This window comes from Asparagus officinalis, chromosome 3 (genome assembly GCF_001876935.1).
Source record: "Asparagus officinalis chromosome 3, Aspof.V1, whole genome shotgun sequence".
NCBI classification, from domain to species: Eukaryota; Viridiplantae; Streptophyta; class Magnoliopsida; order Asparagales; family Asparagaceae; genus Asparagus; species Asparagus officinalis.
Window position 1 is genome coordinate 23710798 of NC_033796.1, and position 20360 is coordinate 23731157.

At 36.3% G+C, this 20360-nt stretch overlaps 1 protein-coding gene across 1 annotated transcript; it reads right to left on the reverse strand.

Moving 5' to 3' along the window:
• LOC109833413 (cell division cycle protein 27 homolog B) lies at positions 975-19698 on the reverse strand. The gene is made up of 16 exons (XM_020401066.1): positions 19411-19698; positions 19049-19121; positions 18732-18841; positions 18103-18149; positions 16375-16472; positions 13485-13765; positions 12472-12621; positions 9990-10227; positions 6849-7087; positions 6699-6764; positions 6048-6167; positions 4583-4659; positions 3625-3744; positions 2889-3108; positions 2417-2698; positions 975-1444 (listed from the first exon to the last, which is right to left on the reverse strand). The coding sequence occupies exons 1-16, from the start codon at positions 19513-19515 to the stop codon at positions 1394-1396; spliced, it is 2277 nt and encodes a 758-aa protein (XP_020256655.1). The 5' UTR covers positions 19516-19698; the 3' UTR covers positions 975-1393.

Below are 20360 nucleotides of genomic sequence, written 5' to 3' on the forward strand. Positions count from 1 at the left end.
AGTTAACCCTTCTAATTATAAAGAAAATAGTCAAAATCATTGTTATTCCCAAACACTAAAACTGATCATAAGGGCTAAAATAAAACTTATTTAACGGGTTAATAATTTAGTCTTTCGGATTATCAAATGGGCTAAGTACATTAATCCTTCTCTTTAACCCCTCTTCATTAACCCTTTGACAAACGGGGCCTAAAAGATTTGCCAAATTATCCATTTTACATCTTCTTCGTGTTTTTACTCTTTATTTCAAATTTTCTTCCCCTGTTAACCGGCTCACTTTTTCCGTCAATATTTTCTCTGAATTCCACTAAATGGAACAATTGCAAGAAGCCCTTTTGTTCATCAACCAAACCCTCAAGCTAAGATCGCATTTCATCAACCATGATGAATTCAACGGCGGACACGGCGACTTCATTACCTATAATGGGTTATTTTTCAAAATCAAATAATTCCTCTCCTACTCCTTCCCTATCAGCCGCGTCTGCTTGTCTAAAATTAAGTAGGTGCTACTGGGATTTCAAGAAATTTTTTTGCAGCAATATAAAACGAGGTGGTTGATTAAAAGAAAAACTTACTTTATAAGTGGTTTAAGTATAAGTTTAAAATATAAAGTGACTTGCGTAAGTATAAATTAAAAACCCATAAAATTAAACTCACAAATTAGTGAAGAGAAACTGAAATTTTATTTGTTTCCTGATGATTCTAAATTACTCATTGCACGTTAGGTCTCTGCAGCTTCAGTTTTCTTAAAACCTCTTCATTCTCATCCCATGTGTCAAACTGTGATATTTGAACTTCATAAGCTGATAGGATGAATGCAAAATCACTACACAGAAGCTCCTCTCACACACAACATCCATAAGTTCATCTATTAAATATAATATACAACCACGGGCCAGTGCAAATCTGTAAGCTGGTTAAGGGCTCACGTTAATTTAACAAAAGTGAAGTCTCGTTGCAGAACACAATACCGATTAGATTTAAATAAAATGGAACACATTTGACCTCTCGAGAAAAACTTATAAGAATGTAAAAGAATTACAGGTTAGAAGGCGAACAGCCGTCATCTACCAACAATGCAATGTTTTCCTCTGTATTTATGCAGTTGCTTTCACTGTGATGTAAGCGTCCAAACATTATACATGCATTATCAGTCGTGCTCTCAATACAAATGTTCCACTCGATGACTCACTAAAGCTACAAAACTGAATGATTAATGTTACATTTGAGACGAGTAATACAATGTTAGAGGTTAGCCGCCGCTTTCTTCAAGAATGGGCTGTCTTCAATAGTACCTCGAAAGCCCGCTTTCCACAAGATTGCCCGAAAGCCCAAGCATGCGGCCAAGCCAATTGAGCCATTGCTGCACCTTCTGAGTTTTGAGGAAATGAATCTATAAGGTGTCCTCCAATTCATCCGGGAGATGCAATTTCTCCATCGCAGACTGAAATTTATATATAAATGTTAATAGGTCATAAATAAAAGAGCACAACAAATACAGGCATGTAATGATGAAGAATTAACTCCTTGAATAGCTTACTGCCTTAGTTTCATTGTTTCTACAGTAGAAGGAATTTTATAAACCTCATAATTGGCTTAATCATGTGTCCATAATTGGCTAAAATGTCCAGAATCATACTCTATCACCCCTTATTAGTTGTAAATGAGAGAATTCTACATCATGGCTCTTCGAAGTTAAGGGGGAAAGCTAAAAAATGATTACTAATTGTTTGCAATTTTTAGACTTTTTGGTAGTAAATGAGAGTCTTCTACATCATGGCTCTTCGAAGTTAAGGGGGAAAACTCAAAAATAATTGCTAATTGTAGAAAGGGTGAAGAAGGTTTAGCGGCGGCCAATACAATATAAGCTTTGCTGCTGCTGCTTCTTCTTCTTCTTCTTCTTCTTTTTCTTTTTCTTTTCTCTTTTTTTTTTTTTTTTTTTTTTTTTTTTTTTGGTTTTTTTTTTAAAGATTGTTTAAAAATTAGTATATTTTTTTTTTATGTCTAAATTAAGGGGGAACTATCAACTGTTATATCCTAGCTTGTGGTGAGTGACGACGACGATTTGTCCGCTCCCCATCCTATTATAACTGTTATATCAACTTTTGGACATGGGACTTTTTAAGTTCTGTTCGCATCCCTCTTGTAAATTTTTTATATTTTAATATATTTTCAATGAATAGGGCACCTTGCCTGCTTTTTCTCTAAAAAAAAGACGGGAAGAGGATGAAATCCATATTAAACCCTATAGTTTTTATCTAACTTGGACTTGAAATTAGTTTAGGCCATACAGGTACGTGAATAAATTTAAAACTTAATAGATCTCAACATTTCAGATAACCTTAGGCATCTGAAATAAGAAAGGGAAATAATAAAGGGAAAGGACAGACCAGACAGAAAATTCTGAATGCAGTACCTTGATAGCAGCAACATCAGCTGCTGGAGGCTTCAGGTCCAATGCAATACCAAAGTAGAACATGGCCTTAGCATGCATATTAAGCCTCTTGTAAATCTTCCCCATCAACGCATAGATGCTGCTCTCACATGGAGTGAACTCCTTTACCTGCTCCAAATGCTTCAAAGCTTCATCACATCTTTCAAGACTTAGGAGTATGTTAGCCTTCTGATAGACTGGGAGTGGGTTCTTCTTATCTGCAAGGATAGCCTCCTCAATTATCTCCAGGGCTTCCTCGTTCCTCTGCCAACCAAAGGGAGACAAAGTTTCAAACAGTGAAGTATAACAGTGCTTGAGAAATCTATAACTAAGATCTAAGCATTGCTACTCATCATTGAATTCAAGTCCAATGACACAAAAGAGGAGATGAAAAAGTAAGAAGCACAACATGCAAAATGGAAATTCAAGAGTATATACAGCAGCAGAAGCTGACCTTCAATGAATGCAGTGCCATTCCAAGATAGCACATAATAATTGAAGAGCGTTGATTAATACGGTAAGCTCTCCGGAAATGATGCTCTGAGAACTCAAATTTCTCCTGCCGAAGATAGACCACCCCAAGACCATACCATGAGTTATAGTGCCTTTCATCTACCTCAAGTGCATTCTGATAACACTTTATTCCGTTCTCATAATCCTCCAAGGCAACATACCTGTTAATAAAAAAAGATGGATAAATATGAAACATTAATAGTAGCAGCTGTAGTTATTTACGCCCAAACCTCGGGGTTAAAGAAAACAAAGTTAAACAGGGGCACTACAGGTACACGACTATATACTCACGCTAAGCATGGTGTCTTATAAAGGTTATTTTATAAAAATTAGGGGGTCCACCAAACATTGAGAGAGAGAGACCACCCGCCACCGGGGGGAGGGGGGGCGTTGTTAAATTGAGGCTAATTGACTGAGGCATTTCAACAACCCACGCATACTGTCAAGGTGGCCATTATGAGGAACAGGGTGCTTAGGCATACCCAATTCACCCAAAATAGGCTTAAGGCGTCAATATTCAATAGGAGCGCCTAGACGCTATATTGTGAGGCCTCAGAGCTGCCTCCGCCAAGGTAGAAGCCGGGACTGCTTTTTAAACAGCCTGAGAGTATAAAACAAATGTCCTATTGTATACAGGAAAACTGTAATGAAATAATGCAAGAGAATAGAAGGCATACTCATGGCCGCATAGTGTATGAGCATAAGCAAATCTCGAGTCTAGTTGCACTGCACGCAGAAAATTTTTCAGTGCAGTTTCATGATCTTTCAACAAACTATAGCAATTTCCCATGGCACACCTACATCACCATTTAGCAAATAAATCATGAAGCCATAAAAAAAGTGTACAGCAGAACACAACAGAGAGAAAAACATATAAGGAGAACCAAGTGTAAACATCACCACTTCTAGGAACAACCACATTGAAATATTAATGAGAAACAAGCATAACTGCAGCAAGGAGAAGTGTGCTATGGACACGATTAAAAACTCTCACTTAAATTCAACATTTTTTGTCAAAAAGATCCAAACTTTTAGGCTCTCGTCAAAACTGTGAGGAGGGTTTTGAATTTGGCTTTGGATGATGGGGTTTCATGTGTGTTGGCCATCAGGCTGGTTTGTCGTAAGGGGATGAATTGCAGCAAGGGAGGACATTTCCAGTGCAAGAGATATGTTGGGGCATTTGGAAAAGTAAAGTGTTGAATCCTTTCTTTCTTTTCTCTTTCCCCTTTTTTTTCCTTTCTGAGTTGAAGTGTGCATTAAAGCATTAAGTAGGTATTTGGGGGGGGAACACCCAATCCAAATTTAAACTGAATAGGAAATCACAAGATATGGCCTGTTCCACTTTTTAAACCATGCACAAAGACCAAAGTATTAGTACTCCGTGGTCTAACACATTCACACACACACATGGGCGTGCACACACGAGTGGTACACACAAACATTTAACACTCCTGTGAATAACACATTACGCCAGGAAATAACTAATAAACAAACACATACATCAGTAGTCCAGCCAGTGTATATGATGCATGTATGTTTGCTCCTATTTCATGACTGTATATGATGTGTGTATGAATCATATAATAGGTATGCATAGTAACAAACACAGATGGTCGTAACCTTCAACCTACATACCATGCTTGAGGGGATAATCGGTCAGTTGAAATAAGATCTTGAGCAAGATAGCTTAACTTCATTTCCTCCTTCAAATGCTACCAAGGTAGACAAAAGTTAACTGTTAGGTATGAAATTTTATATCACATAAATAAGAGTAACTAAGAAGACTCCAGCTGCAGTCGAACAATTAAAAAACCTATTGTCACAACAAAAAATAAGTCTTCCAATCTGTTCCCGGAAAATGGGTAAAGGGCACATACAAAGTATTGTTTGAATAGCAAACTTTACAGTTTTTTGTTTGGTGGCAAAAGTATCACTGCCTAATCATACAAGCTAAATGACAGTATAAACCAAGGAATATGTTCGGGTTAGAAAATTCTTGAAAAGAAGAATATAAGAAAAGAGAACATAAGCAGACAAAGTAGAAACAATGAAACTATGTGCTACGAGGAAAAAGGGGAACATGAAGAAAAGTATCAGTTAGCATCATCATCTGGATAGAGGAGATAATGATGATGGTAGTATTCGTGCAACTGTATGTGCACCTCAGCTTCAACTCAGAACCCCATCAATCTACAGAATTATTTATTATAAACAGTCCATAAACCATGTTCCAAGTATTAGCAAGGAATCTGCTCAAATAACTTATGCTTCCCAAGGAAACCATAAGAAAACGGGATGCTTCTGATGCAGAGGCAGGCATCTCATCAGGCATTCCACTTTCTCATGCATTACCTTAGAACTTGAAATCCTACAACCATCCTAAGTACAATAATTTATGAAGCATGTCTATTGTTCCACAAAATTTATGTCATTAAATCTCTACGAATTAATTTCGCATTTAAAAATAAAACATTCCTCCAAGATGTTTGAAATGCACAAGCTCCATGGTTTCCTACACAAGTTGGTAGAGAAGGTCTTGAATGTCACAGCAAACAAATTTAAATAGAACTAGAGAATTAATTAAAGGTTTCAGCCAACACAACCAAAATTAAGGAAGCTTCAATGATTAAAGGTTTTCATCCAAGGGTCTGGATTAGCTGGTTATGAGTGTGACGTTGCTGAGGAAGCAGATAGATACAAAGATTTGAGACTTATAAAGAGAACTTCAACATAAGTAAGGAGTGCAAGAAAACAGGTGAGGCCAATATTCACCTATATGTGAAAACTAATCTAACTTCATGCCTGAAAGGCTGAAATGAGAAAGTACGGGTTAAAGTATAACAATAAGGTAATGGTAGTTAGTGCGGTTGTATCAGGATTAGATCAGAAAGGAACCCATTAGTGAAGGATTCTAATAAATAAAATAAAAAACTAAAACAAGGAAGCAGAGGGCCTTCTTCTTCAAAGTATATTTGCAGATTTAAGTGAACAGAAATAGGGTCCCCTTGTGAAATACCATAACGGAAGACACCCAGCAGTGGGTAAACTAATCAAATGTAGAGGTAAAAAAAGATAATAAGAAGAAAAGAATGTAACTTACAAAAAGGACAGTGGAGTATATATCCATGCCTTCTAATATATATGGTGATAATCGGCGTGCCAAATCAAAGACACGATCAGCTTCAAGAAAATCTACTAATTCAAAATATGCTTTACCAACCTGCATTGAATTTAACCCACTATCTTTAATTCATACCACAAACAAAACAGAAATTCAGAGTTCAGAAGCATGCATATCAACTTAAGATGCACAAAGGATTACTAGATCTGAGCATGGTAATAATTTATCATGAATTAAGTCTCCATAATAGCTAAAAATCAAGTACAATATTTCAATACTCATCCCAGGGCTTCCCTGAGAATTATGATATTCTAAAGCTTAAAATGAATGACTTGTAAGTCATTCAAGAAAAAATGCAGAAAGGCTAAGTTACAACCCAAGAAAAGCTTATAGCATGAACTAATAAGAAAAATCATCTTCAGCCCCCAACCTATGCTTTGCGATATTAAGACTACTCATCCTAATTGGAATTACAAACTTTTACAAGAGTAATAAGGATGACTAACTAAACTATGCGCAGTTTAGCTTTCTTACGGAGCCGTTGATCATCAACTAGAAATAACTTCCACAGAAAATGACATCCTAGAACTAAATGAGAGATAGTACACAACAAATTCAAATGGTAATTACCTGAGATAACACCCACCCAGTGTTATATTGATGTTGTGGAAGTTTTAGATATACCTCCAGTGCTTCCTGCTCAAATAAGAAATGACAACTAATGAATGAACGAATATGCGAAAAGGATGCATATCATTCTTTATGCCGATAATATTATACCTGGGACCTGTGTAAACAAGACAGCCTATAGCCCTCTCCAAGAATCCTTAAGAGGCCCAACAACTCTACTATGCCATTAGCCAATTTTGAGTCATGCGACATTCCACCCATCTGATAGTTTAGCCTTTCTTGATTGTTACTTCTACCATCATGAAAGGTTGGCACAAATGATGAGGTAGATGATGCAGTAGTTGCACCATTATCCATCCGCAGATCATCAAAAACTTCAGATCTCCTTCCTATCATCACATAAATTGGGTAACACTTGGAATGGTGTTTGGCCAACAAACATGAACAGAATTTTTCCAGAACAGGAACTTAAAAGATGAACCATGATAATAAGGCCTCCAAGCTAAGTTGCATGGAAACAGGCACGGGAACTGGTACGGGTGCGGGTACGGGTACGGGTAGGGGACATGGCAAAATTGTAAAATGTAGGGTACAGGGAAACGGCTACATATATATATTGAATTAATAATGTACATGAGATATAATTTTCCTGCTTCATGTGTCATTAGAATTAAAATTCCGATTACATTTTTGAGTTTCTTTTATCATATTGATTATTGTGAATTGTAAATTACTAGACATCTAAACGACCCATTAACTATATAGTTTTGAACTTGGGTATGGACTGAAACGAACCCGACCTGTATCTCATTAGTTTCAAAAGACGGATGTGAAGTGTAAGCTCTACGTCCAGGAAGTCTTTGACAAATGTTTTAAATTAACACATATATCGTATAAATGAGTACATGTTGTAATAAATGCATGCATATATTCAAGAAGTGTCCATGAAGTTTGGGTACGGGAAAGTGTCGGGTACGTGTCCGGTACGGGTACGGCTTCATTATAGAAGTACCCGTGTAACATAGCCTCCAAGTGAATTATGCAAGGATACTCTCACAACGAAGCCAAAGCAAAGGTGGTCTTAGACTAGGTACAACCAATGTTATACTAAACGCTGGGCGTTTCTCGGCGTCAGATTTGGCGCCCAGCGCTTAGTCACCTAGGCGGGCGCCTAAGCAGTTTCTAGATATTTTTTTCTTTTTTATTTTTTAATTGTGATACTTGAAGATAAATATATATATACTCAATCAAAGATGCATAAATACTAAAATACCAATACTATTAACTAAATTGTTTAGTTTACCAATTACAATAGCTCTTTGTATGTTTATACTTCTCAACTCAAATTATAAGTTCATCTCAACAGTGAAAAACTCATTCTCAACTCAAATTACTGTTAACTTATAAGTTACCGTTAAGTTTAAGTTAACAATAAATTTAAACTTAAGTTTACTGTTAACTAAAATATTGTTAACTTAAGTTTACTGTTTACTTAAACTTAAGTTTATCATCAACAAAAAACTTAATATTAACTTAAACTTAAACTTAAGTTTACTGTTAGCTTAAACTTAAGTTTAACTTAAACTTAAACTTAAACTTAAGTTTACTGTTAACTTACACATCTTAAGTTTAAGTTACTGTTGTTAACTAACTTAAATAGATATTTAAGAAGTACTATTTACCTTGTTAGTAGTTACAGAGATCGGGGAAGCTCGACAATGTTACAGAATACGCTAGGCAGGCTAGACGTTTGAACGAGCGTCTAGAGCCTAGACCCCTGGGCGTACGCATAGGCAGCGCCTAGGCGTTTGACTATTTTTAAATTATTTAATTATAATAATTAAAAAATATATGTATTAAATTCATATAAATTTTTAAAAAAAAGATAGCAATCTTATTTCCACAATAAATCATGCATACTTAGATACTAAATAGCCAAAATAATAATTAACAAGGCTAGAGCCTAAGATGTTTTCTTTTTTTATTTTTAATTATAATAATTGATAGTGAATGTCAATGTTATAGAAAGCTTAGATGCCGAACTGGTGTCTAGACGGATTTCTTTCTTCATTTAAGTGGTGGTCGATGAGGTTTTGCTGAAGGTCAGAGGAGGTAGTGGAGGTGTTCATATTTGGAGGTTAATGGAGTTTAGAGGATGTGTAGGCTACAACACAAAATCACAACCAAGGCCTACAGGGTGCAATCCACGTAAGCAGATAATGTTTTCCTAAACGCTCGTAAAACCTAGGTAGGCAACCTAAATACCGCCTAGGCGCTAGGCGCTAGTTAGGCGGCCTAGGTACCGCCTAGGCCTAGGCGTACGCCTAAACGGACTAGACGGAGGTTTTTTAAAACAGTGGGTACAGCTTTCTTACCAGGCCATAGATATGAGGCATAGAGCAAACACACACTGCATGTTTTATGTAAAGCAACATATATTTAAAAGCCCGGCAAAAAACTCACTTGCTAAGTGTGAGGACTGCCAAACAAATTTAGAATGTCTATCTAGAAGGTAATACTATACATTTTCCCTCCCTTATAAGCGTTGTTCAGTTGCAAAAGAGAAATCTGAAGAAAAGTGTTGGTAACCACTCAATCCATAGATAACATGGTGAATCTTCACGGAACACCGCTACATACTTTTACATAGAGAAGACAGAAGGAAAAAGTTTTATGTTTTCGGAAGGTTTGAACCCTTGACCTTCAACCTGGTGCTCAAAACTATGTTTGTAATGGCTATACTCAAAACCTTAAATGGACATGGACAAAAAATTATTTCACATTTTAACATCCAATACAAAGTTTGCATCAAGCTTGTTAAGGATGTTGAGTTGCTTGCTTGATTCTGTTCCTTATATACAAAATTCTTTTGAGGGATACGGAAAAGATAGATGCTTCAGAAAATTATTTTTACCAACTAATAGAAAACTCCTAATGGCCAAATTTCTTTTGAAGGTTATATGGAAAGAATCATAGTCTCCTCAACTTGGAAATTATTTTACCAACTAATAGAAAATGTGCATCAACATGATAATAAGACAAAAACTGGCCTTTATCTGACGAGCGAGTTAACATTTGCAGCTTCAAAACATGATATAGCCAACACCTGGGAGATCTAATACTAGAATAGATATGTGATCACAAATATTCAAGTGAACCAACACACCAGGCTGCTTTGAAAGGAGAAAAATCATAAAAAATTACGCCCAGCTCTAACTAAAATATCGAATTCAATCACTATCATCAGCAACTTAAGATAAAATTTGTTTTCCAAATGGGCTCGTAAATTACCTTCGTCAAAATTTTCAGAAGCCCATTGTTGCCCCTTCCGATTTGTCAAACTGCGAGAAACCGCCGAATTCATTTTAGATGATAAGGATATTCCTCCAAGAAATTTTGAAGAGGAATGGCTTGTGCTAGTTCCTCCTACTTGAGACCCATTTGAGTTTGCATTGGCCATTGCATCTCCAGAAAGTCTTGTGCTTCGTCTCAATCCTGAATCCGAGCCAGAGAATAGTCTCCCAGAAACCTGCATTACAATGTTTGACATCCAAGCATATTGTTTATTAGAATAGCGTAAGTTTTCAATATAACTTAGAATACTCTACCAAATTGATAATCTGATTTAAAGGAGAATTCAGCCCATCTCTTAAAAGAAATTAATATAGTTGTCAGAAGAAAACATTTTTTTGGATGTTGTAAAAATGCCTCATGAAAGGTCATAAAAAAATAATAAAAGAATGAATTCATTAAGGCTCAACAAATCAAAAATCAAAAGCTGGAAGATTTTAGAACTCGGGGTGACTAAAACCATCTTCAGACTTCAAATACAGCTATGTTACATAGGTATGGGTATGGTACGGGTACCAGTACGGGTACAGGACACAGGAAATTAGTAAAAGGTAGAATACGGGACACGGCTATATAAATAATCATATACACATATGTTATATATTTTAATAAATAGCATGAGATCAATACTTTTTATTCACGTATTATGACAATTAAAATTACTATCATATCTTTTATGTTTCTTTTATTGGGGATTATAAATTGTAAAAACGTTTTTTTTAACCAGACACCCCAATGACCATTAAAATCATAGTCTAAAACCCAATGAGTTTCAAGAAGTAGATCTAAAGTGTAGGATTTACATCCAAGAAACATTTGGCAAGCATTCTAAATTAAATCATCTATTGTTTAATTGAGTACATGCCCGTATGCATATATATGCAAAGAGTGTCCAAGGAGTTTGGGTATGGGTATGGGTACGTGGTGGGTATGGGTATGGCTTCAAGATAGAAGTACCCAGGTAACATAGAAGTACAGTAAGGAAAATGACAATGCCTCATAGAAGTTCTAAAACCATCTCACATGTGATCTGGTAGCAACAATTAGTTTGCTAAAGTTGATATAGTTGTCAGAAGAAAACAGAATTAAAGTTGTTGTTTTTTTCCGGCTCTGACACTGTATTAATGCTTCATGAAAGATCATACAAAATATTAAACAATGAATTCACTAAGGCTCTACAATTCAAAAATAAAAAACTGGGAAGATTTTAGAACTCAAAAGTGTCTAACCATCTTCAAGTACGATAAGGGAAGTGATAATGCATCTAGCATAGGATCTGGTTGCAACAGTTAGTTTGCTAAATTTGGTGGTTCCCGTTCCACAATGAAAAAGAAATAATAAAAGCAATCAATCTCTATGATCATAAAAACAAACAAATTAGCCATAACAAGTGGTGGCATGGATAAATTATACGCATTTACTACTGAAACATAACATTAAAAATTAAGAAATAAGGAGCTTAGTGGAATGATTATCATTTAATTAGCATCAGTGTTATCAATGCGCGAGGTGCAATGCGGGGTGCAAAGTCCCTTTAAGGGCACATGTGAAAAGCGCAACGCGATGCAAGCACCCGAGTGAAGCGAGTCACATGTTGCACACATAATTTTTCAAGATATATAATAAAAAATGAAGGAAATGTTTATGATTTTACACATAAAAATATGTCAGAATAAATAATCTAGTACCAAATCATAATATAAGTCTTACTTCGTAACGCTAACACACTCCACATGGTAGTAAAGTTCATAATTTTTCAAATCAAAGATCAAATCAAGTCTAAAACCGAATAAAATTCAAATAGTAAATGAGACCAAGTTAAGTTCCTCAATCAGGCAACTAAAATGGCCTAATATGTTTTGGGGATGTGGGTTATCGAGTATAAAGACCAAATTGAAATGTTAAGGCACAAAAATATATGACGCTATCCCTTGTGTGCGCCTTGTCCGAGTACATGCGAAGCGCAAAAAGATGCTTACGATTCAAATGCGGGGCACTTCGCCACCGCCTCACATCGCAGGGCGCAATGAGGCGGGCGTCTTTGATAACATTGATTAGCATGTCATGAATAGTGCCAGAACTAAACAACAAATACAAAATCTTGTATTGCACCAAAAAAATAAGCCGAAGCTGCAGAACAAAAAAAGTTGAACCCTCCATCCATATTAGGTGGTGACTTAAATAAATTCGGAGATATGAATCCACAAGCAAGGAAACTCATACCAAACAAATGAAAAAACATTAGTTCATACTCAACATGGTGAGAAGTAGGACATGATTGCTCCAGAACATAAGCAATAAGCATATGAGCAGGCTCTTCAAAAACTTTTGGAAGTTGAAAGTTGAAAAGGTGAGGCAGATATAATATGTTAAGAGTATTTTCTTCAAGAGTATCATGACAGTAACTAAAGAAAGATATTACCTTCCGTATTTTCCCGTCATCCAGTACCTTCCTTCTGGCTTGAATTGCTGCATTTGCATTCAACCTGGAAGAGCCATCACCACCAAGTGCATTGGAATTCAGGTATTGTTGTGCATTCCTACATAGAGGAGGTGGAGCTACCCCTGACAACTGCAGGAACATGAGGAAATCAATGATTTACTTGAAACAAGTTTAAGCCGTACTATACAAATGAAACTCACTTACTCAAAATCTGAGGATCAATGATATAATTCATAAGAACCATCAGAAAGCAAAGATTGTAAATAATAGAAATAAAAAAGAGCTGTTGAATTAGATGGCAACATTCTACATCCTATAACTGGTGAAATGTGAAAGGGTTTTCTAGATACCACATACCAGAGAGCATCCATTGCTAATTCTATAAGAAATTTAAAACATATGGTTGCCATATTGAGTGATGAAATATGTATCAGCCTAACTTAACAGTTGTCTATCATTTGTACAGACAACATTATAAAAACTTGTAATATAAATATGCAAAAATTGGAATCATCTCTCTAAACATGTGACTGGACAACTTTGCGAGATTCCAACAGCAGTAATAATGCTAACAGGGGCATAGGCCAATGATCCACAGATTAAACTCCCAGGCGTCTACATTATTTCGTTATGAGAATTATGAATATCATAACTAAGATACAGTTGAAGAGAATGAAATTCAACTATATAACAGAGGAACTGAAAGCATAAAGGTTATCAAGAAAAAGCTTTATTGCTTTCATCAGTTCATGATGAGAAAGATAAGAGTGATGAAGTAATCATATTCTCCTGGGTAGCTGTTAGAGAAGTGTTATACTGTGACAAATTAGGCCTATTTGAAGATAGCCCAGATCACATTATGCCATGATAAGAAAGATATAGTGATTTGACAAATGTCTCATGCAATGTCTCTATCAACTATTAGTTGACAACAAGTACGTATGTAAAAAGTAAAAAGATATATGACCAAATGATGAAGTTGTCATATTCACCTGGGTAGCTGTTGGAGAAGGAGTGTTATATTGTGACAAATTAGGTATATTTGAAGATTGCCCAGATCCCGTTATGCCATGAGGATCTCGCAAGTTGTTTGCAGGCAGTTGTTTTGATTGCCTTGGACTAGAATCCCCAGAGGCTATTAACCGATTAGATGGTAAACTTCGGTCCTCACTGCCCAGATACAAGTTCTGAGAAGACAGTTCAGATAAATGTTGGTCATAGATGCGTGCAACAACTGAATCACTAAAACATTCATTAGCTTCTTCTGCCGCACCTGAAATGTGATAATACATGTTAATACATTAGCATGCAAATATATGGATATGACAAAAAAGAAAATGCATGAATGTTGTAATAGCTCGAAATGTTCACTTACATAACAATGAAAAAAAATACAGATCCATGTGCTTGATTCCCATAAAGATCCAAGGAAGGAGGGACATATATAGTTCAGAATGAATAGGAGAACCTATATGAATAGACTCACAGCCTAGGTTAGAAACTAAACAACAGGTTGGAGCATAGCTTCTTGGACTTCCAAAGAAATTTCAGTTGTCTCGCTCCATTTTCACCATTACAGGATTTTACTCTCTTATAGAGTCTTTCCCCTGAGACATCTAACGACTAACAAACCACACAAACTTCAAACATTTTGAAGAAAACTGAGACATGATTAAACTGCTGAATCAAAACAAACTTTCTCCTATTACATTTGCCAATCTAGCTGAATTGATTCAAGGAGGATGTCTAAACGAAGTCATACCGAACATATTGACTCTTAAGTCAAAGGGGAATCTATCAGTCCATGCACACAACGTGAGCCTAGTGACAGATAAGACAGTGGCCAAACTTTGGAAAAAAGGATTAAAGTTTCAGTTGCATGATAGTAGTCAACCACCATTTATCCGAACTCAAATTCATCCATGTAAATGTTTTGCCTTCAAAGCAGACATCTAAACCCATTAGGATATTTGAAATTGAGATGGTTAGAAAATATCTGAAGCCATAGACGCTACTGACATCATAAAGAAGGAGACATATTCAACAGAAAATGATTAACTGCCCTCCAAGAATCATATGCAAGTCTCAAACTAGAATTCCTGTATGAGAATATCTGTTGCTGAGTCATATGTACCTCAAAAGAGCTCTACATTCTACAGTAAGAAAGTATGGATAATTGGCATTTTTAGAAAGAAAAAAAAAATCTTTTAGGATATGCAGGAGGTCAACCTCCATCCCCCATAACAATAATTCAGCTAAATGCCCATTAACACTCATCATCAGGCTCCCATTCTCAGGAATCCTCCCGAGCCTGTAGGTAGATCGCTGCTACCATGATCATGCTAAGGAGCATAAGATGCTAGTATTGATCATTCAGCAGATGTAGGTAAAATAACAGCACAAATGCATCATTGAGGACACAAGGTTCGTTGCCATTGACTTACTTTGGCAAAGGAAGCCGAGCTGAAGTACTGGACAATATTTTCCTGGAATCTGGATAGTTCCTCATTCAGAAGGGCAACCTGATTTATCAGAAAATATTTGCCAACGGATAATGGTGGCTTACTTATATGAGTTTATAAACCACAAGACATGTTATGACTAGATTTGGTATATTCTATGGTCTTCAACTTTGTGGCACAAGAATAGTGGTAAAAGGTTGGCAATAAATTTTATCATTGTCAATGTTCTTGCTATTTGCTATTGCTTCTGATAGAGTAGGACTGTATGTTCCTTTCGTCCCTTCTTCCTTGTTTATTTTTATCATTCCTGTGCTGCTTTGAGGATGTGTGGTAAGTTAATCAAAGATGAAGATTCAACTTGTTGCCCTCCTGCAGAATGGGAATAATACTCTACAGCACCTCAGCATCATGCATGCTATAGTTGCTCAAAACAAGGCAATGTTGCAAAAATGTAATTAAAAAGAGAGCATCAAATACCCACATGTGTAGCTAGTATTAAATTTCATGCCAAATATTGGATAACAAGAGAGCATCAAATACCCACATCCACATGTGTAGTTAGTATTACATTACATGCCAAAGATTGGAGAATGTTGAAATTTTTATGAGGTTAAGGAGTATTACGAACAAGCAATGTTTTTAATATCGGTTATCGGAAATATATCGGATGGCCAAAATTCATATTGGATCCTAGTTATCGGGATATATCAGGGATAAATAGTAAAAATCGGAGTGTTACATCGAATGGTGAACATATATAATATAATGTCTTAAAAAGTAATCTAAGCACATTTAATGAAACATAAACATACTAATATGTAACATATATAATATAATGTCTTAAAAAGTAATCTAAGCACATTTAATGAAACATAAACATACTAATATGTAAATAACACATGTTTAGGTAATCTAAGCACATTTAATGAAACATAAACATACTAATATGTAAATAACACATGTTTAGGATCACTTACCAATTGTTTTTGTTTAGTGGAAGCAAATAGAATAGGATAGTATTGTTCTTGTTTAGTATGTGGGTCGAATATGGAAAAAAGAGGGTTTTTGTCTCCAAACGCAAACCATTTCACTAAGAATGTAAATTGTAGAAAATCAGGTGATTTTAGCCCACGAAAAATCGGCCGCTTTATCAGATTTACACCGATATATCAGGAAAAATCGGCTCAAAACTATATGCGATATTTTTTTGCAAAAATCGTATCGGCCATAGCCCAAACCCTATATATCGGCGATAAATCGATAAAATCGGCTTATATTTAAAACATTGCGAACAAGTAGTTTCTATAATCCGCTCATGGCATTACCAACAAAGAAGTAAAAAACCCATGAAATAACTATAATCATACGCATACAAGAACATATGATCCTGGACACTACCATAAACATGCTTAACACTGACCTAGTATACATAGTTCTTCATAAGCAGCCCATAGAAGAGGATCTAGAGCCAGAGCCTGCATAAAATGATCGATGGCATTGCTCCTTCTACCTGTGTACCTGAAATGTCAAATACATAGTTGTGACTGGACTGTCTTTTAATCTTTTACAAGAAATGAAAATAACCAGAAGCTACAGCCACTAGACATCTTTTAAAATTAAAACAGTAGTACAAACTGTGGTGAAACTAGACCTCGCAGTATAAGAGTACAAATGTAAAAGTGTCCGCTAACGATACTTAAGAAATTTGTGACAAGCCCTTCCCTTGTCTCCAAGAATATGACATAATAGACCATGTTAGGGTTGTTGTCAATGCTTCCTATAGTAATTTTCAGAATATTAGGGGTGCAACTGCACCCCAAGCCAAGTATATAAATCCGCCCCTGCTAACATGTTAATTTTATAATTTTCTAACCATTAATATTTGTTAAATTTTGGTTGTCTATGAAACCATCTCTTTTTTTAGTTTGCTTCAAAGCCAAAACTTGCTCCATCACGTAAGAGGTGTAGAGATGACAGTCAATCAAGAAAGAGTTATACATGCCTGGCATCCTTCCTCAGGAACAGAAACTCAACTAGGGATACCTACGCTATACTAGATAGACACCTTGGCAACCACCAAGGCACTAAAGAAGGTGATTGGGAGAGATCAAGTAGTTGAGTGCTTGCTAAAGAGGTTATTGGAGTGCTCAAGTAGTTGAAGGGTTGCTAAGGAATACTTGGAATGGGGATTCTGAGCTGCTAAAAAATTGGTAGGTGAACTGAGAACAATTTGTCCAGCCTAATAGCATCCTCTAAACAGTGAGTACAGATAATTGACAAGCTTATTAAATTGGTAACTAAGATTGTATTACCAAACTGACCACATACAGATAAAAGTTTTCCAACTGAGAATAATATTTTTTTACTTAATGTAGAGATCTTTCTGAATTTATTTTAGTATTCATACTTTTATTATTAAAAGCTAATATATAGGTTGCCTGTCTAATCAGAACCGAGCAAATGCTAACGCAAATGTGTGCATTCACAGATATGTCCACTTTGCAAAATCATGCTTGAGAACAATGAGAGGCACATGCATTTTATCATCACAACACAAAATATGAGAAGAACATGGAATAATGTATTATAAAGGAAAAGTTTCTGGTTTCTAAGCTAATTTCAATCACAGGTGAAATGTTATGCCCCCTGACCGCCTGCCTCAAGTTGAATCAGAAACAAGTAGCAACATAAAGTAACTATTTTTATTTCTAGTGTCATGCACTCATGTTAAGTTTGAATTTATAAAGAATATGGATTCGAGCAAGTTTATATATGCTATAAAAGGAATACAGACTTCCCTCCATGTTACAATTGTAGCTACGACTAATACAATTTGGAACTCATGTTGAGATACTGTAGGGCTACCTACCAGCGAAGCATAAGGCTATTTCTCACACATTTCGAAGTTCAATTACTAGAAGAAGTTAACACTGACATCACTGTCATGTTGATTATGCATAGTAGAAAAACGCAAATGGATGACAAGAAACACTAGCAGATACGTCAATAGGGATTAAAAATTAAAATAGTTTATATTTGCTCCCAATCACTCTTACACTTATTTGTTGAACTAAAGTTTGAAAGGGAAAAACAATTGAATGCATGAGGGATTTGACAGTATATAGTGTTCAAGGTAAAAAAGATAGACCTATAAACAAGACCCAGAAGATAATGGCCAGCTGCTCCATTAGGAACCTGTATTAAGGACACAAGAATAATCAATTATTTGTAGAGAAAATATTGAACATATTAAAATTATAAAAGCCAAATAAGCAAGTAAAAGCTCAGAAGTATGAATCAATAATAGCTGGGAGTCCTAGTAGGCTCATCTTTACCAGTCATCAACAGCTTTAAAAAGTGTCTGACAAGATGCTTTCAAATTATAGTTGTTAGATATTTAGAATCCAAAATTCCAAAGCTAGTCATCTTGAACTCAGAGAGGAAGAAACCAACATCAGTAATGAGATTAAAGAATAGATTCAAAAAATTAGTAGACATAGGATGAATGTACATAATCTAGAACGACAAGTTCTGCAAATATAAGACCAAAAGGAAAATCGAACAATGGAATTCACTAATGCAATATAATGGATTCCCACATGTGTAATGGAAATTGAAATACAACTTTTCATCAAGTATCCCCAATATCAACAGAAAAATAATTCAAGTATTAAACAAAACTACAGAAGATATTGCAAGAAGCTGCATTGCTTTCATTGTCTAGATATGCCTTTTTTATGAACAGCTGTTGGAGACACAAAAATAAAGGATGGCTACCTCTGAATTCGGCTCATTGGCTGGACATAGTGCTGCTTCAGCTTCACGGAGAAGATTCATCTGAAAGCATGAGAATGCAAACAAGTACCGAGATTGAGGCATCCGGGTTCCTTCATTGATGATGAAAAAGAAAAAGACATACATCAGTTCCAGCATACATTAGTTCCGGCATTAAGTGGTAAACCAATAATATTTCAAGCAATCAATCAAAAACAGGTCCGCAATTTGAACTTAAGGAGACATAGAACCATTGCAAACTATAGGTGGAAATGAAGGAATATCAGCTAATAAATAAATATTTATAATGTAAAAACTACCTTTCAAAATGTGGTATGCACAATAAGCTTGGTTATTTCTCAAATAACAAGTCGCCATCAGTTGTAAATTTAGCTGCATTCAAGATTTAACCATCAAAATCAGTTCAATATCGAAAGTCCAAGCCTAAACGCTGCAAATAGAAGCCCGCTTCAGAAGAGAGAAAAGGAAGCAACAAGGAACACGAAATTACCAATTCAAATAAATAATCATTGGCCTTTGTTCAAGAGATAACAATAACTGTTAGAAAACACAACTAAAGCCCTAGATTTCGACCGTTCGTTCCCAAATAGCCAATCAATTTAGTAAAACCCTAGCTTGCCATGGTGAAGAAAACCTAAAATCAAGAAATTAAAGAGGAAACCTCGGAGGGGAATTCAGCGCAGAGGCGCTCGCAGAGGAAGATGGCGTTCTTGTTCATGAACGATCGAAGGCTGCTCTGCACTCGCTCCACCATTAGGGTTTCCATCGCTTCTATATTTACTTTATCTCCCCCTCTCTCTCTCGCCCTCTATTTTTTCCTTCTTCTTCTTCTTCGTTCTGTCTTCACTCTCAGTGAAGGAGAGGGAGGCAAGGAGAGAGGCAGAGGAATCCTTGTTGAAATCACAGGTGGAGTTTTTGGAGATTTGGGGTTTTTTTTTTTTTTTTGGGAGTTCGAATGGATTTCAAAATCTCAGGAAGAAAAACGCGTGGGATGCACGTGGTGTGGTTCTCTTGGACGTTTTTCATAAATTTCGTGATTTTTCACTAGTGAATCTACCGGATGTATAGATATTTTTTCAGGGAAAAATTGCTTCAAGGCCCCAAAAATGAAAATACAATGTGACCCAGCCCCCTGTATTATTTTTCATGTGTATTAGCCCCAAAAATGAGAACTCTGTGTGATTCAGTTCCAATTACAATTCCTAAGGGAATATATCCCCAAATTACCCCTCTCATTCTCCAGATCTCTTCTTCTCTTCCAACAAACCCATCTCCTCTTTCACCCTCTCTCTCCAACCTCGCTGGGAACCTCCAACACCGCCGCCACCTCCTCCACCTCCGCCTCCCCTCGACCTCTACGACTTCATTCTCAGTCGTAGACCCCGCCGCCACCATCGCGCCGCCTCTTCTTCTTCCGCTGGAATCGCTAGATCTGGAGGAATCTAGGGATAGGGTGGGGTCGCTGGAATCGCTGGGATTGGCCGAGTTTGGTGGTGGTAGGATCGGTGGTGGGGTGGTCGGAGGTGGTGGAGGGGGGGGGGATAAGGCCCCTTGTTGTTTTTTGAAAAGCTGAAGTCTTTTGGGTTCAAATTTATCCTATCTGCATGTGTG

Coding starts and splice junctions, on each gene's coding strand:
- LOC109833413 (XM_020401066.1), bottom strand. CDS start 19,515: ATGGAAACCCTAATGGTGGAGCGAGTGCAGAGCAGCCTTCGATCGTTC. Junction 18,150..18,731: donor CCAATGAGCCGAATTCAGAG/GTAGCCATCCTT, acceptor TCCTTAATACAG/GTTCCTAATGGAGCAGCTGG. Junction 13,766..16,374: donor TGAAGAACTATGTATACTAG/GTCAGTGTTAAG, acceptor ATCACATTTCAG/GTGCGGCAGAAGAAGCTAAT.